Genomic DNA, 18,645 nt, shown 5'->3' with positions numbered 1-18,645 from the left:
GCTAACTGGGCTCAGCAGTTAACGAACCCAACTAGTATCCACTAGGACGAAGGGTTCGATCCCTGACCTTGTTCAGTGGGTTAAGAATCTGGCATTGCCAGGTCTGTGTAGGTTGCAGACGCAGCTTGGATCACTCATTGCTGTGGCTCTGGTATAGGCCAGCAGTGACAGCTCTGATTTGACCCCTAGCCTGGGAACTTCCATATGCTACAGGTGCAGCCCTGAAAAAGCAAAAAAAAAAAAAAAAAAAAAAGACTTGAAAAAAAACTACTCCAAAAACTTTCTAAAATACAATTCTCTAAAAAAAACCCACAGCTGTATATAACATGATTGAGAAAGAAAAAAATTACCATCTCATCATTCCCAAATAGCAGCTATTATAATCTATAAGTAATTGTAATTCCAATGAATATAAAGATAATATAATTCCATTATTTGGCTATTATACACAACGCTGAAATGAATAGCTTTTTGCCTAGAACTTTTCCCTCCTCTCGGATCATTTCCTCGGGAGCTTTCCCAGATGTGGGATGACTGAGTCACATGGCGTGAGTTCTCATGCGGTTGCTGCCAGTAACTTTCCCAAAGGGTTATAGCAACTGAACCCACCCCAGCTGCGCCTGTGAGCCCTGATTTCACCACTCACTGAGCAGAACTGAGTAGCCTCTTATAAAAAAACAAAAACACCTTTTCCACTTTAATGTGCAAATAATAACCCATTGTTTTAATTTGTTTTTCCTGTGTAGAGTAAAAAGCCCAGATTTCCCCCAACTTGTCATGCTTAGCTCCAGTGTCCCTCTCTCCTCTAGAGACAGTGGGTGGTATGTGCCTTCAGGATCTTTGAAAATGAACTTTATTCCCTTAGTAAATATTTGATGAGACCTCTGAGGTGCCAAGGTATGAGGGATAAAAGTATCAGGGGTAAAAAGGCAAACTAGATAAGCATGGTCCCTGCTGTCATGGAACTGCTGGCATGTCTGTGGCTGTGGCATAGGCTGACAGCTGCAACTGCAACTCGACCCCTAGCCTGGGAATTTCCATATGCCAGGGGTGCATGCCCTAAAACAAAGCAAAACAAAACAAGAATCCCACTGCAGTAGCTCACTTCACTACAGAGGCACAGGTTCAATCCCCTGCCCAGTGCAGTGGGTGAACTATCTGGCATTGCCTCAGCTGCAGCTCAGATTTAATCCCTAGCAAGAGAACTTCCATATGCCTTGGGTGCAACCATTAGAAAAAAATGTTTTAAAACAATGAATGGTTAAATTCTATGAAGGAAATGAAGGAAACAAGGAAGGGGTGTCTTCCTTGACTGGAATGGTCAGAAAAGGCCTCCCTGAGGTGTGATAGTTGGCCTAAGACTTGGAAGGAGAAAAAGGGACCAGGAGAAGTTGGGAAGAGCATTCCAAGCAAAAAAAGAGACACATGCAAAGGCCCTGAGGTTGAAAAGCACTTGTTTGGAGAACTGAGAGGAGTCCAGTTCAAACAGGTGGCAATGGTAAGAGAGTGGCACAGGCCAAGGAGCAGTAGGAAGTTACTGAAGATTTGACATTTTACATTCTGAGATTACTTGGGCTGCTGCTAGAGGGCGATTGTAGGCAAGCAGGATGCAGATACTTTAATGTTTTTCCATCAGTTTATGTAAACTCTGCATGTTATAAAGATATTAACCCTTTTCTGTTACATTTCCCACGTATATTTTTCCTAATCTCTACTCCACTCCCCCTTCATTCTGTATTCAGGGATTTTTCTTTTAACACCAAATTTACACCAAATCTTTGCATTTCTTCTATTATTTCTAAGTTTAGAAAGTTATCTCCTGTCCAAAAATTTGGTAATGGTGGAATTCTTGAAATAATATAGTGAAGTAGTTAAAATTGTGCTCTTTGGAGTCAGACAAAACTGAATTCAAATTCTGACACAGCTGCCTTTTTGCTGTGTGAACCTCATCTGTTACTTCTATGAGCCTCAGTTTGTTCCTCTCCAAAATGTAATAATACTATTTTGTAACAGTAACAATTTGGGGGGGAGGTTTAGGGCTGCAACCACAGCATGTGGAAATTCCCAGGCTAGGGTTTGAAATGGAGCTGCAACTGCAGGCCTACACCATAGCCACAGCAATGCCAGATGCAACCTACACCACAGCTCACAGCAATCCTTAACTCACTGAGCGAGGCTGGGGTTCGAACCCGAGTCCTCATGGATATGTCTGGTTCGTTTCTTTATTTGATGTTTAAAATATTAATATTTATCTGCTTCAATGACCTAGAATTAGTTTTTTATATGGTATGAGTTATGCATCTAAAAGCCAATTTTTTCCCCCAAATTGTTCTGTTTTGGCTCTTAACCCTTCTCTTTAAGAAATGACATAATTGCTTAGAGCAAAAGGGAAGGAGAATCACCTTGCTTAAATACCTATCCCGTGCCTATCACCTGCTATACATTTTATGATCCTTCCAGGCAGGTATTATTATTCTTCACATTCTAGACAGGTACTATGATTCCCACATTCCTGATGGAGAAACTGAAACTTAAGGAGGCTACTGACTTGCTCAGCCGGAAAATAGGCCTAGACAAGCCTGGAACTCAAGTTGATTGGGCTCCAAATCCAGCACTGTCTCTGCCAGTCTCCCTCGGAGGGCCTCAGTCTGAAAGCACTGTTGGTAAACAGAAGCCCAGGACTGCAGCACATCTGGAAGAGCCGTTCACCCCCAGGCCACTGGGCACAGAGCTTGGCAGAGCCAAAGTGAGAGGGCTGGGCCAGCCGGACTCATACCCAGAAAGACTGCTGATTAAGATAAGGAGATTCCGAGTTCCCACTGTGGCATAGCAGAAACAAACCCGACTAGTATCCATGAGGATGCAGGTTTGATCCCTGGCCTCGCTCAGTGGGTTAAGGATCTGGCATTGCTGTGAGCTCTGGTGTAGGTGGCAGATGTGGCTCAGATCCTGTGTGGCTGTGGCTGTGGTGCAGGCCGGCAGCTGTAGCTCCAATTAGACCCCTAGCCTGGGAACCTCCATATGCCATGGGTGTGGCCTTAAAAAGCAAAAAAAAAAAAAAAAAAAAAAAAAGATAAGGAGTTCAAGGACAGAGGAGAGGGAGACTATGTTTGTGAGCTGGTGCAGTTTGAGCTGACTTAGTGGTGAGCGCGCAAGGCCTGGGAAGGGGCAGCACCAAGAAAAGAGCTTCCACGGTCGAAGACACATGGGAAGCAGGTGAAATGAAGGCCGGGGAGCCTGCGTGGTGTGGGGGGCTCAGCCATTCCATCTGAGGGAAGCTCCTCCCCACTCACCCTCTGTCTTCTCAGGTCAGAGCAGAAATCCTCACAACGTACGCCCTCTGTGGATTTGCCAACTTCAGCTCCATTGGGATCATGCTGGGCGGCCTGAGTAAGTGTGCTGTGGGGGGGCCTCCCCAGCATCCTGGAGAGTCAGGGGTGGACTCCAGTCCTGGCTCTACAACAACATCCCGGGGGGTCTGTGGGCCTCAGTTCTCCCATTAGTCTAAGGCAGACCCTCAACCAGACAGCCGTGGAGCTTCCTCCCAGCCTGGAATTTCATGATTTCTCAGCTGCTTAGCCCAGGAAGTTAGCACCTTGGCCTTGCAGGCCAAGCCTGGATCTGGGCTCTGGGGAGGGATGGGGGCTGAGGTGCTGACCTTCCCCCTCAAGCTTTGTCTTGCCAGTTCCTGAACCCACAGTGGACAGGCAGGCCTGGTGGGGCCTAGGAAGGGAGGCTCTGCACAGCTCTCAGCTCTTCACAGGAAAACACTTCCAACCCTTGCAGTGTCTGGCCTGGTGGTTTAACCATCCTGTTTTACAGAGAAGGAAATTAAGCCTTGGAAAAGCGAAATCATGGCCCAAGTTACTCAGCTAATAATTGGCTGAACCTGTGTCTAATCCCAGGTCTGCCTGACTCCAAACTCACCTTCTATTCCCACACCTGCCGCTGATGGCCTGCGGGAGGTGTGGAGTGCTACTTAGGGGCCCACATCAGGCCAAGGAGGATTCCCAAACCTAACGAGTGTCAGAAGGATAATGTCTGTCCCTCTGGCCACCCGGAAGAGGAAGAGGGATCAGCAGATGTGGCTGGAGGCAGAAAAGCATGCGAGGTCCTGGCCCTTGGCACTCCTGTTCTCTTGCAGCCTCCATGGTCCCGCAGCGGAAGGGCGACTTCTCCCAGATTGTGCTCCGGGCACTCTGCACCGGGGCCTGTGTGTCCCTGGTGAACGCTTGTGTGGCAGGTGAGTGCGGGCCTGGCAAGCTCCGGACTCAGAGCCCTGATTCTCTAGCTGGCCCTGATCCAGGGCACCAAGGTTCTGGCTTCTCCAGAAGGCCTTGATCCGGGTTGGGGGGCAGGAGGCAGATGGGCCCTGCCCACCAGCTGCTTTCCCTGCACAGGGATCCTCTACGTGCCCAGGGGGGCTGAGGTTGACTGTGTGTCCTTCCTGAACACGACCCTCAGCAGCAGCAGCTTTGAAGTGTACCAGTGCTGCCGCCAGTTCTTCCAGAGGTGAGGGCCTGGGTGGCGGGGCCAGGGAGCACCAACAGTGATGTGGCGCAGAAGGCCTGAGTACCTGAGGGATGCCTTTGGCACCAGGGCCGAGGATAAAAATGTTGTGGCCATGGAGTTTCTGCTGTGGATCAGCGGTTAACAAACCCGACTAGTATCCATGAGAATGTGGGTTTGATCCCTGGCCTCGCTCAGTGGGTTAAGGATCTGGCGTTGCCATGAGCTGTGGTGTAGGCCGGCGGCTACAGCTGATTCAACCCCTGGCCTGGGCACCTCCATATACTGCTGGTGCGGCCATAAAAAGACAGACAGAGAAGGATGGAAGGAAGGAAGAGAGAAATGTTGTGGCCATGGCTGATGTGACCAAGGGAGGAGGATGTGGGGGCTTGGGGATCAGACTTGGAGAGGAAGTTTGGACCAGAGACAAGAAGCAGCTTTCCCAAAGGTGCACAGCCATTAGTGGCCAGCACAGTCAGGCCTGGAGCTCAGACTACAGCCTTTGCTTCTTTTCAGCACCAGCCTGGAGTTCAGCCCAGAGGCCCTGGACAACTGCTGTCGATTTTACAATCACACGATCTGTGTATAGCAGGGACAGGACATCTGTGTGCCTTCAGGGGGCTTTTCTTTCCTTGGAAACAGCTGTCCCCATCTTTCTCTCACCAGCCTCCCCCTTGGGGAAGCCACCAGGCTTGGACTTACCTCAGATTGAGAAGACTCATGGGGAGAATGGGCAGAGTATATAAGTGAGTGAGGGGAGTTCCTGTCATGGCACAGCAGAAAGGAATCTGACTAGGAACCATGAGGCTGTGGGTTTGATCCCCGGCCTCACTCAGTGGGTTAAGGATCTGGCGTTGCCATGAGCTGTGCCCCCCACTCCTCACCCGCTTCTGTTCTCCAGCCCCTACCTCCCAAAATGTGAATTCTCAGAGTCACCTCTGCCTCTTCTTCCCTCTATGCCCAAACAGCAGCCTGCTCTCCCCACCCTCCCTCCTCCCCACCTTGGGTCTCTCACACTGGCCCTTTCCTTCTGCTCAGCACCCTTAGCCGGGCATTTCAGCTGCCTCCTTCCCTCCTCCTCTCTGGTCACTGAAATCTGGCTGTGGCTTAACTCCTGCCTGACAGCTTTTCCTGGAGACCCTTCCTCCCCTCTCAGAGACTCCACACTGCCCTCCCCCAAAGCACTTCCCAGACTGGTGTCCCGCAAGACCTGTGGAAGTATCCATCATCCACTAGGTTTGGGAAACACTGGGCTAAATAAAGTTAGGGGGGTTGTTTATTTGCTTTTTGTTTTTCACTATGGACTTATTAGAGCTTGATGTGGATATGATAGGAGACAGTTTCCAAATTTGGCCATAAGAATCTTTTTGATGGGGAGTTCCCGTCGTGGTGCAGTGGTTAACGAATCTGACTAGGAACCATGAGGTCGCAGGTTTGATCCCTGGCCTTGTTCAGTGGGTTAAGGATCTGGCATTGCCATGAGCTGTGGTGAAGGTTGCAGACGCGGCTCGGATCCCCAATTGCTGTGGCTGTGGTGTAGGCCGGTGGCTACAGCTCCGATTAGACCCCTAGCCTGGGAACCTCCATATGCCGTGGGAAGCGGCCCTAGAAAAGGCAAAAAGACCAAAAAAAAAAAAGAATCTTTTTGATGGAAGTATCTCTTAGTTGAGGACTCTGTGGAGAACAATTTGGAAACATTGGTTAGTGTCAAACTGCTTTACTCTGCATGACACTTGCAAATGTTTATGTAGTGCCATGTGTCTGACGCCATTCTTAGTGCTTCACACTTTCTAACTCAATCCTTACAACAACCCTGCGAGGCAGGTACTATTATTATCCCTAGTTGAGGAATCAGAGTCCCTGAGAGGTTAAGTAACTTGCCCAAAGTGGCACAGCCGGGAAGGGGAAGAGGCTGGACTTGAACCCTGCTACCCAGTTCCATTAGCTGTGGTATGAAATCTCCCTGCTAGGCTGTTAGCAGTCAAGGAACTCTGTTGTGAGACTTGTCCTTACCCCTCTCCCTGCCGTTTGTCTCCAGCACAGTCCCTCTGCTCCAGTAGGTCAGGCGTCTGGGGTGTTTCCTCTGCCCTGAGTCTTCGTTTCCGGAGTTCCCATCACCCAGCATGCCCTCCCCTCCCCGCTTTTGCCTAGGCTGCTGCTGCCACCTCCATCCCCATTTCCCAGCAGTTCTGGCTGCAGTGACTTGCAGAGCCCCTGCCACAGTGGCCCCCGAACCCCTGTTCTCGCACTCACCTCTGTCCGATCAGGCTTCCCTGTTGGGGCCTGGCCCAAAGCACAGGGGATACAGGGTCTGTTCAGCTGTTACCCTGATTTGTCAAGGATTTGGGTTCCACTGGGCACTGGCCTTGCTCCTTGTGGCCCCCACAGGCTGGCCCTGGGTCCCTGTTCTCAGGGCCTGAGTCCTTCCCCTTAGCTCTGTGGAGCAGAGTTTTGCCTGACTCCCATACCCCCTGGCTAGGCTCCTGCCTTGCTCTTTGCAGCCCTCCATCAGCTCCTATCCCTGCCTCAAATCCCCTCGAGCTGTCACAGGACACCCTCCTGATGTGGACTGCACAGCTGTCTCCTGATATTGGACGCTGCTGCCTTCCCTGTTAGGTCATGGAGCCACCTGAGGGCTCACCCCTCCCTCCTTCCCTGGACACCTGTACATTCATCACCTGGTCAGTTTCATTCCCTGGAAGACTGTAAGCCCCTTGAACACAGGACTCAGCATAGTTCTGGGCCCATAAAAGTGTTAATAAATGTAGGTGGAATTGAATTGCAGCTGCTCTCAGAGCCACCAGCACGCATGCCATGCTATACAATACAAATTGCTTTCAGCTCAAGAGCTGTTCTGATCCAGGGGACAGGCACAGAATTACAGTCTTTTTGGTTATCTGAGTAGCAGACTCTCATTTTCTCCACCCACTGTGTTCCTTCTTCCTCTTCTTGTACCTGCAGAAGTTGGGAGCCCCTTGAGGGTAGGATTACAAAAATGTGCTACTGAGAGAAGGCGCTGGTGCTGGTACTAGATGTCTGAGCTTAACTGCAGCCTAAGCATCAGCTTCTGAGTCAGGATTGGCACAGATGCCTCCACTCACCCCTCCCCCAGCCATGACAGGCATTGCTAATCAATCACAGCATTCCTTGCATTGAATCCAGAAGGGGCTTCAGAATCCATATTAGCTCAGGGCTGGATGAGCCCATCACCAAGTGATTCAAGGTCAGAAATTCAAGAGAAAATTATTTGCCACTCCTTTGTGAAGAAACAGATCCTAAGGACCCAAACTCCTATTGATTTTGCATCACTGGCCCAGGAAGGTCTGAAGTTTTTGAGAAAGACTCTAGAAATCAAAAGTGGTTAAAGCAGAGAGGGATTCCTTGCAAAGAATGAAGCCTTTGTAAGTGGTTTGTCCACTCCAGGTTAATGTATTATTTGTTTATATGTAAGGAACATATACCAAATACCTACTATATTAGTCGACTTGGGCTGCCATAACAAAATACCATAGACTGGGTAGCTTCAACAACACAATTTATTTTGTCATAGTTTTAGAGGCTAGAGGTCCAAGATTAAGGTGCCAGTAGAGTCAGTTTATGGTGAGGTCTCTCTTCCTGGCTTAGAGACGGCCACTTGCTGTGTCTTCTCATGACAGAGAGACAGACACTCTCTAATATTTCTTTTTATAAAGGCACTAATCCCACCCATCACAGGAGCGCAACCCTCATGACTTGATCTAACCTTACTTCTATTCCCAAAGGCGCATCTCCTGATACCATCACATTGGGCATTGGAGCTTCAACATACAAGTTGGCGGGTGGGGGAGGCAGCACAATTCAGTCTGTAACACCTACTATGTTGCAGACTCTGAGCTAGCAGGGGGGCAGCAGTGAACCAGACCCTGAAATGAGCTAAAGAACTGGAAGTTTCCTTCAAGAAGAGGGTCAGCTGGGAAGGGAAGCCACAACAGAGACTGGGCGGAGGTGGCTCCTAGAAAGGATCCTTTGAGAGGAGGGAAGAGGAAAGTGACTCCAGCAGGACTTGTTAGGCATCCGTAGGTGACCTGGTCAATGGCATTTTTTGAGATTCTTAGTGTATTAGAGAGGGAGTGTAATACCCAAAATTGGACTATACAAATTACCATTTAAATTGTCGTATATTTTAACACGGAATTCACTGTGGTATCAGGTTATCCACAACCTCAAGACAGAATTTTTTTTCCAGTTAAAGCCCAATTCAGTAATTTAAAAAGCCATTTTTAGGAATTCCCTTGTGGCACAGCAGGTTGAATATCCAATGTTGTCACTGCAGCAGCCCAGGAACTTCCAAATGACATGGGCCTGGACCAAAATAAATACACAACAGCAATAAAGCCATGTTTATTAATATCAAATATTTAAATGTGATCACATGCTTTTGCATAAATTAGGTTTCTTGAAATATGTAGATTCTGTGTTCTTCTATATTTAGCATGGTAACAATCTTGCATGATATACAAGATCTACTTCTCACTTTAAGTCCTGGTGGGGTGGCCTTTTAGTCACATGGCTATATGAATGACCTCATTTGGAGAGACCAGTAAAAGTCAACACTGAAAGCCCTTTCTGGATTCGAGACTCCTGTCCCCCTCCTGCTGCCCTCTGCTGCCCCCTGCATGTGCCTGCTGACCAGCAAAAGGAATTGAAAGGCCTGGATGCCCAGAGCCTGGTGAGAGCAGACCTTTCCCAGGCAGGACTGGCTGTGGCTGCCCATGGAATTGACTGCAGAAAGGTTCAGAGCAGCCAGAGAGTGCTGCCCCTGGGCGGCACAGAGGGGCTGTCCTGCCCTGGAGCGGGGGTTAGAACAGTATGGCCTTCAGGAGAGATCACAGCCATGAGCGCAGTGGGGTGAGGCCGGGAGAGCAGCCCCTTGGTGAGCCCAGGCCTCACTTTCATGTCTGGGAGCAAGGGGCACATGAGGCGTGGGTGAGCAGAAGCCTACGTGAGGCCTCACCCAGTGGGGTCCTCTCTCTGTGCCGAAGACTACTCCCCCCACCCCAGTTTGTCCTGGACCAATATTTGTATAAAAGACAATACAAGTGAATTACTGAGAAAATAATAATAAAAGTATATGACGTACAAGCCTCAATTCTTTTCTCTCTTAATTTTTATTTTATATTAGAGTATAGTTATTTACAATGTGTTAGTTTCAGATGTACAGCAAATTGATCGTTATAATACACATATCTGTTCTTTTTCAGATTCTTTTCCCATATAGGTTATTATAGAATACTGAGTAGAGTTCCCTGTGCTATATTGTAAGTCCATGTTGTTTACCTACTTTATGTATGATGGGGGGAATTCCTAATTTATCCCCCCCCACGCCTTTCCCTTTTGGTAACTATAAGTTTGGTTTTAAAGTCTGTGAGTCTGTTTCTGTTTTATAAATAAGTTTATTTGTATCATTTTTAAAGATTCTGCATATAAGTGATATCATATGACATTTGTCTTTGTCTGACTTACTGTGTATGATAATCTCTAGGTCCATCCATGTTTTTGCAAATGGCATTATTTTATTCTTTTTTTATGGCTGAGTAATATTCCATTGTATGGATGTACCACCTCTATTCATTCCTATGTCAATGGACATTTAGGTTGCTTCCATGTCCTGGCTCTTATAAATAGTGCTGCAGTGAACATTGTAGTGTGTATATGTTAAATTACAGTTTTCTCTGGATAGATGCCCAGCAGTGGGGTTGCTGGATCATATGATAGTTCTATTTTTTTATGGAACTCCATACTGTTATCCATAGTACATTCCTATTAAGAGTGTAGTAGGATTCTCTTTTCTCCACATCTCTATAGCATTTATTGTTTGTAGACTTTTTGATGATGGCCATTCTGACTGGTGTGAGCTAATACCTCATTATAGTTTTGATTTACATTTCTCTAATAATTAATGATGTTGAGCATCTTTTCATGTGCTTTTTTGCCATTTATAAGTATATGTCTGTTTTTTGTTTTTTGTTTTTTTGTCTTTTTTTGCTTTGTTTAGGGCCACACCTGTGGCATATGGAGGTTCCCAGGCTAGGGGTCTAATCAGAGCTATGGCTGCTGGCCTATGGCACAGCCACAGCAATGCCAGATCTGAGGCAAGTCTGTGACCTACACCACAGCTCACAGCAACACTGGATCCTTAACCCACTGAACAAGGCTAGGGGTTGAACCCACAATCTCATGGTTCCTAGTCAGATTTGTTTCCACTGTGCCATGACTGGAACTCCAGTATGTATGTCTTCTTTGGAGAAATGTCTATTTAGATCTTCTGGACATTTTTTTATTTGTTTGTTTATTTGTTTTTGATATTGAGCTGCATGACCTGTTTGTGTATTTTGGAGACTAATTCCTTGTCAGTGCATCATTTGCAAATATTTTCTACTATTCTGTGGGTTGTCTTTTCATTTTGTAAAAGCTGTACAGGAGTTCCCATCATGGCTCAGTGGTTAACAAATCCGACTAGGAACCATGACGTTGAGGGTTTGATCCCTGGCCTCGCTCAGTGGGTTAAGGATCCGGCATTGCTGTGAGCTGTGGTGTAGGTTGCAGTCTCGGCTCAGATCCCATGTTGCTATGGCTCTGGTGTAGGCCAGCAGCTACAGCTCCGATTAGACCCCTAGGCTGGGAACCTCCACATGCCTCAGGAGTGGCCCTAGAAATGGCAAAAAAAAAAAAAAAAAAAAAAAAAAAAAAAAAGCTGTGCGAAAGCTTGTAAGGTTAATTAGGTCTCAAATGTTTATTTTTGTTTTCATTTTCATTATTCTAAGAGGTGGATCCAAAAAGATATTGCTGCACCTTCCTTGAGTGTTCTGCCTGTGTCTTCTTCTAGGAGTTTTACGGTATTCAGTCTTTTTTTGTGTATGTGTGTCTTTTTTCTTTCTTTCTTTCTTTCTTTTTTTTTAGGGCTGTACCTGCAGCATATGGAATTTCCCAGGCTAGGGGTCAAATTGGAGCTGTAGCTGCCAACCTACGCTACAGCTACAGCCACAGCAACACATGTTCTGAGCGTGTCTGTGACCTACACCACAGCTCACCTCAATGCCAGATCCTTAACCCACTGAGTGAGACCAGGAATCAAACCCACATCCTCATGGATACTAGACAGGTTTGTTACTACTGAGCCATTACAGGAACTTCTGTATTCAGTCTTACATTTAGGTCTTTAATCCATTTTTAGTTTATTTTGTGTATGATGTTACAGAATGTTCTAATTTCATTCTTTAACATGTAACTGTCCAGTTTTCCCACCACCACTTAATGAAGAGACTGTCTTTTCTGCGTTGGATATTCTTGCCTCCTTTTTCATAGATTAATTGACCACAGGTGTGTGGGTTTACTTCTGGGCTTTCCATCTTGTTCCATTGATCTATATTTTTGTCTTGTGCCAGTACCTTTCTCTTTTGATGATTGAAGCTTGGTAGTATCATCTGAGGTCAGGGAGCCTGATTCCTCCAGCTCTGTTTTTCTTTATCAAAATTGCTTTGGCTATTTGGGGTCTTTTAGTTTCCATACAAATTTGCTATTGGTAATTTGATAGGAATTTCATTGAAATTGTAGATTGCCTTGGGTAGTATACTCATTTTGACAATATTGATTCTTCTAATCCAAGAACATGGTATATCTTTCCATCTGTGTCATCTTTGCTTTCTTTCATCAGCATCTTATAGTTTTCAGAGTACAGGTCTTTTGTATCCTGAGGTAGGTTTATTCCTAGGTATTCTATTCTTTTTGATGTGATGGTAAATGGAATTTTTTTCCTTAATTTCTTTTTCTGGTCTTTCATTGTTAGTATTTAGAAATGCAAGAGATTTCTGTGTGTTAATTTTGTACCCTGTAACTTTACCAAATTCATTGATGAGCTCTAGCAGCTTTCTGGTAGTATCTTTAGGATTTTCTATGTATAACATCATTCATTTGCAAACAATGACAGTTTTACTTCTTATTTTCTAATTTTGATTCCTTTTATTTCTTTTTCTTTTCTGATTGCTGTTTATAGGACTCCCAAAACTATGCTGAATAAAAGTGGTTGTCTTCTTCCTTATCTTAGAGGAAGTGCTTTCAGCTTTTCACCATTGAGTATGATGTTAGTTGTAGGTTTGTCATGTATAGCCATTTTTATGTTGAGATAGTTCCCTCTATACCCACTTTCTAGAAAGTTTTTATCATAAATGGATGTTGAATTTTATCAAAAGCTTTTTCTGAATCTATTGAGATGATCATATGGTTTTTACGCCTCAGTTTGTTAATATAGTATATCCTACTGATTGATTTGTGTATATTTAAAAATCGTTGCATCCCTCAGGTAAATCCCACTTGATCATGATGCATGATTCTTTTTCTTTTTTTTTTTTTTTTTTTTTTTTTTTAGGGCTTCACTTGCAGCATGTGGAAGTTCCTAGGCTAGGGGTCGAATTGGAGCTGCATCTGCGACCAACACCACAGCTCACAGCAATGCCAGATACCTGACCCACTGAGCAAGGCCAGGGATCCAACCCGCATCCTCATGGATACTAGTCGTGTTTGTAACCACCGAGCCACAGTGGGAACTCCTGATGTATGATTCTGATGTTGGATTCAGTTTGCTAGCATCTTACTGGGGATTTTGCATCTATGTTCATCAGTGATATTGGCCTATAATTTTCTTTTTTGGGGATATCTTTGTCTAGTTTTGGTATCAGGATGATGGTAGCATCATAGAAGGAGCTTGGGAGTATTTCTTTCTCTGCAGTTTTTTGGAATAGTTTCAGAAGGATAGTTGTTAACCCTTCTCTAATGTTCACAAGTAGAATTTGCCTGTGAAACATCTAGTCTTGGATTTTTGTTTGTTGGAAATTTTAAAATTACAGTTTCAGTTTCAGTTGTTTGAAATGGGTCTGTTCATCTCTTCCATTTCTTCCTGGTTCAGGCTTGGATGATTGTACTTTTCTAAGAATTTGTCCATTTCTTATAAGTTCTCCATTTTATTGGCATATAGTTGCTTTGTCTCTTACGAGTCTTTGTATTTCTGTGATGTCAGTTGTAAATTCTCCTTTTTCATTTCTAATTTTACTGATTTGAGTCTTCTCCCTTTTTTTTTCCTTGATGAATCTGGCTAAAGATTTATCAATTTTTGTGCTCTTTTCAAAGAACCAGGTTTTGGTTTCATTGATCTTCTCTATTGTTTTCTTCATCTCTATTTATTTCTGCTCTAATCATTGATTTCTTTCCTTCTACTCTCTTTGAGTTTTGTTTGTTCTTCTTTCTCTAGTTACCTTAGGTATAGGTTAAGTTGTTTATTTGAGAGGTTTCTTATTTCCAGAGGCAAGATTGTATTGCTATAAACTTCACTGTAAGAACTGCTTTTTTTTTTTTTTCTTATTATTTTAGGGCCACATCCGTGGCATACAGAGTTTCCCAGTCTAGGGGTCTAATTGGAGCTACAGCTGCCAGCCTATGCCACAGCGACAGCAACGCCATATCAGAGCCGTGTCTCCGACCTAACCACAGTTCACTGCAACGCTGGATCCTTAGCCTACTGAGAAAGGCCAGGGATCGAACCCACACCCTCATGGTTTCTAGTCAGATTCATTTCTGCTGCACCACGACAGGAACTCCTGTAAGAGCTGCTTTTGCTGAATCCCATAGGTTTTGGATCATGGTGTTTCATTTTCATTTATCTCTAGGTATTTTTTCATTCCTTCCTTGATCTTCAGTGACACATTTGTTGCTTAGTTGCATGTTGTTTAGTCTGTTTTTTTTTTTACTTGTAGTTGATTTCTAATCTTAATGGTGTTGTGGTTGGAAAAGATGCTTGATGTGATTTCATTTTTTTTTTTTTAGAGACCTGACTTTATTTTTTATTTATTTTTTGGCTGTGCCCATGCTATGCATAAGTTCCCAGGCCAGGGATTGAACCCATGCCACAGCAGCCATCTGAACTGCTGCAATAACAATGCCGGGTCCTTAACCCACTGTGCCAAGAGAAATCCTGATTTCAATTTTTCTTAAATTTACCAATGCTTGTTTTGTGGCTCAATATATGACCTATCCTGGAGACTATTCCCATGAGCACTTGAAAAGAATATATAGGAGTTCCCGTCGTGGTGCAGTGGTTAACGAATCCGACTAGGAACCATGAGGTTGCAGGTTCAATCCCTGCCCTTGCTCAGTGGGTTAAGGATCCGGTGAGCCGTGAGCTGTGGTGTAGGTCGCAGATGTGGCTCGGATCCCGCGTTGCTGTGGCGCTGGTGGAGGCCGGTGGCTACAGCTCTGATTAGACCCCTAGCCTGGGAACCTCCATATGCCACTGGAGTGGCTCTAGAAAAGGCAAAAGGACCAAAAAAAAAAGAAAAGAAAAGAATATATATTCTGCTGCTTTTGGATAGAATGCTCTATAAAAATCAATTAAGTTCATCTGGTCTAATGTGTCATTTAAGGCTTGTGTTTCCTTGTTGATTTTTTTGTCTGGATGATCTGTCCATTGCTGTAAGTGAGGTGTTAAAGTGCCCCCACTGTTATTGTGTCACTGTTGAGTTCTCCTTTTATGTCTGTCAGTATTTGCCTTATGTATTGATGTGTTCCTATGTTGTGTGCATATGTATTTACAATTGATATATCTTCTTAGATTGACCCCTTGATCATTATGCAGCATCCTTCTTTGTGTTTTGTAGCAGTCTTTATTGTAAAGTCTAATTTTGTCTATGAGTATCATTTGATTTCCATTTGCATGGAATAACTTTTTCCATCCCCTCACTCTCAGTCTGAATGTGTCCCTAGACCTCAAGTAGGTCTCTGGTAGACAATGTATATACTGGTCTTATTTTTTTTTTTTTATCCATTCTTTAGGTTTGAGTCTTTAGGTTCGAATGTTTAATCCATTTACATTTAAGGTAATTACTGATACATATGTTCTTATTGCCATTTTGTTAATTGTTTCATTTTTTGTTGTTTTGCTGGTTTGTTTGTTTGCTTGATTTTTAGGGCCATACCTGTGGGATATGAAAGTTCCCAGGCTAGGGGTTGAATGAGAGCTGCAGCTTCCAGCCTAGGGCACAGCCACAGCAATGCAGGATCTGAGCCATGTCTGCAACATATGCCACAGCTCAAGGAAACACTGGATCCTTAACCCACTGAGTGAGGCAGGGCTTGAACCCATATCCTCATGGATACTAATCAGTATCATAACCCACTGAGCCACAATGGAAACTCCCTTGGATTTGTCTTTGAAGGTCTTTTTTCTTCCCTTCCTCTTTTGTGCTCTTCTCTTGTGATTTGATGACTCTCTCTAGTGTTGTGTTTGGATTGCCTTTTCTTGTTTGTGTGTGTATCTGTTGTAGGTTTTTGATTTGCTGTTACCATGAGGTTTTGATACAGTACAGCAGTCAATATATATACAAGATTGTTTTAGGTTGCTGGTCTCTTAATTTCAAATACATTTCCAATATCCTACATTTGTGCTCTCCTCTTCTTAGGATTGCTAGTATTGATATCATATTTGTGTGTAGATGATTCCCTACCTTTACTATATGTTTGCATTTACCAGTGAGCTTTCCCATTCATAATTGTATTGTTTCTAGTTGTGGCCTTTTCTTTTCAGCTTAGAGAAGTTCCTTTAGCATTTGTTATAAAGCTGGTTTGGTGGTGCTAAATTCTCTTAGTTTTTGCTTGTCTGTAAAGCTTTTGATTTCTCTGTTGAATCTGAATGAAAGCCTTACTGGGGAGAATATTATTGGCTGTAGGCTTTTCCCTTTCATCATTTTAAATATATCATGCTACTGTCTTCTGGCCTGCAGAGTTTCTGCTGAAAAATCAGCTGATAACTTTGTGGGAATTTCCTCGTATGTTATTTGTTGCTTTTCCCTTGTTCTTTTAAATACTTGGTCTTTAATTTTTACCAATTTGTTTAATATGTGTCTTGGCATGTTCCTCCTTGGGTTTATCCTGAATGGGACTCTCTGTGCTTCCTGGACTTGGGTGACTGTTTCCTCTCCCGTGTTAGGGAAGTTTTCAGCTTTTACTTCTTCAAATATTTTCTCAGTTCCTTTCTCTCTCTTCTCCTTCTGGGGTCTCTACAATGCAAATGTTGGTGTGTTTACCATTGTCCCAGAGGTCTTTTAAACTGTCATTTCTTTTCATTCTTTTTTTCTTTATTCTGTTCTGCAGGGGTGACTTCAGTTTACTTATCTGTTCTTCTGCCTCATTTATTCTGCTATTGATTCCTTCTAGTATATTTTTCATTTCAGTTGTTGTATTGTTCAACTCTCTTTGTTCTTTAAATTATCTAGCCCTTTGTTAAACATTTCTTTTGTCTTCTTGGTTCATGCCTCTATTCTTTTTCTGAGACCTTAGATCATCTTTACTATCATTAGTCTAAATTCTTTGTTTTTTCTTTCTTTTCTATTTTTTCTCTCTTTTTTTTTCTTTTTAGGGCCTCACCTGCAGCGTTTGGAAGTTCCCAGGCTATGGGTCAAATTTGAGCTACAGCCACAGCCTACTTCATACCCACAGCATGCCAGATCAGAACCACCTATTCAACCTATGCCACAGCTTGCAGCAATGCCAGATCCTTAACCCACTGAGTAAGACCAGGGATCGAATCCACATCCTCATGGATACTCTCTGATTCTTAACCCCCTGAGCCACAGCAGGAACTCCAGTCTGAATTCTTTTCCTGGTATACTGCCTATCTCCTCTTCACTTAGTTGTTCTTCTAGGATTTTATCTTGTTTCTTTGTCTGAAATATTTTCCTCTGCCATCTCATTTTGTCTAACTTTCTGTGTTTGACATCTCTGTTCCACAAACTGCAGGACTGTGTTTCCTCTTGCTTCTTGTGTCTGCCCTCTGGTAAGTGAGGCTGATAGAGAGGCTTGTGCAGGCTTCCTGGTGGGAGGGACGGTGCCTGCCCACTAATGGGTGGAGGGAGCTGCTCTGGTGAGCAGGGCTATATCAAGGGGTGTGTTTAGAGGTGACTTTGGGCTCAGAAAGGCTTTAGGCAGCCTCTCTGCTGATGAGTGGAGCTCTTTCCCTTCCCTGTTAGTTATTTGGCCTGAGGTGTCCCAGCACTGGAGCCTACAGGCTATTGGGTGGGACTGGGTCTTGAGGTAAAAATGATAGCCTCCAAGAGAGCTCATGCCAATGAGTACTCCCAAGTACCCACACCACCAGTGTCATTGTCCTCATAGTTGCCCCACACCTCCCCAGAAGACCCTTCAAGATCAGCAAGTAGGTCTGACCAAGGCTCCTCTGAAGTCACTGCTTTTTCCCTGGGTCCCAGGGCACATGGCCAAGAGTATGTGCTGTCCAAGAGTAGAGTCTCTGTTTCCCTCAGTTTTGTGGAGTTGTTGCAGTTAAGCCCCACTGGGAGTCCCCATCATGGCGCAGTGGAAACGAATCTGACTAGGAACCATGAGGTTGTGGGTTCAATCCCTGGCCTTGCTCAGTGGGTTAAGGATCCAGCATTGCCATGAGCTGTGGTGTAGGTCACAGATGCGGCTTGGATCTGGTGTTGCCGTGCCTCTGGCATAGGCCAGCAGCAACAGTTCCAATTCAACCCCTAACCTAGGAACTTCCATATGCCACAGGTGTGGCCCTGAAAAGCCAAAAAAGCACCCCACTGGCCTTCAAAGCCAAATGCTCTTGGGACTCCTCCTCCTGATGCCAGACCCACAAGCTGGGGAGCCAGACATGGGTTCAGAACTCTAACTCCTGTGGGACAGCCTCTGCAGTCTATTATTTTCCAATCTCTGAGTCATCCACCTGGAGGGTATGGGATTTGATTATATCACATATGTGCTCCTCCTACCATTTTGTTGTGCCTTCTTCTTTGTCTTTGGATGTAGACTCTCTTTTTGGGTGGGATTTGATTATATCACATATGTGCTCCTCCTACCATTTTGTTGTGCCTTCTTCTTTGTCTTGGATGTAGACTTTCTTTTTTTTGTTAATTGTTCAGCAGTTAGTTGTGCTTTTGGTGTTTTTGTGAGAGGAGGTGAGCTCAAGTCCTTCTACTCTGCCATCTTCCCCAATTCTTTGTTGTTAGATTAAGTAAACATAAGATTACTCTGTCAAATTGCTGTGCAGTTTCTGAATGTGACTTTCAATATCTGTACTTGCATTATTAC

The 18,645-nt window shown here is 44.5% G+C and overlaps 1 protein-coding gene across 3 annotated transcripts in view; it reads left to right on the top strand.

Moving 5' to 3' along the window:
- The window catches only part of SLC28A1 (solute carrier family 28 member 1), a 46,501-nt gene extending 40,355 nt beyond the window's left edge, over positions 1 to 6,146 (top strand). For 2 of the 3 annotated variants that reach the window (XM_021098295.1, XM_021098294.1), the window contains 3 exons: positions 3,309 to 3,390; positions 4,145 to 4,243; positions 5,026 to 5,792. In XM_021098295.1, the coding sequence (XP_020953954.1) occupies positions 3,309 to 3,390; positions 4,145 to 4,243; positions 5,026 to 5,255 (411 nt within the window). In that variant the 3' untranslated portion in view covers positions 5,256 to 5,792. 3 annotated transcript variants of the gene reach the window in all.

The sequence above is a fragment of the Sus scrofa genome, chromosome 7 (genome assembly GCF_000003025.6).
Source record: "Sus scrofa isolate TJ Tabasco breed Duroc chromosome 7, Sscrofa11.1, whole genome shotgun sequence".
Classification (NCBI taxonomy): Eukaryota; Metazoa; Chordata; class Mammalia; order Artiodactyla; family Suidae; genus Sus; species Sus scrofa.
The sequence above is the reverse complement of the archived record's forward strand: the minus strand, read 5'-3'. Positions and strand labels throughout refer to the sequence as shown.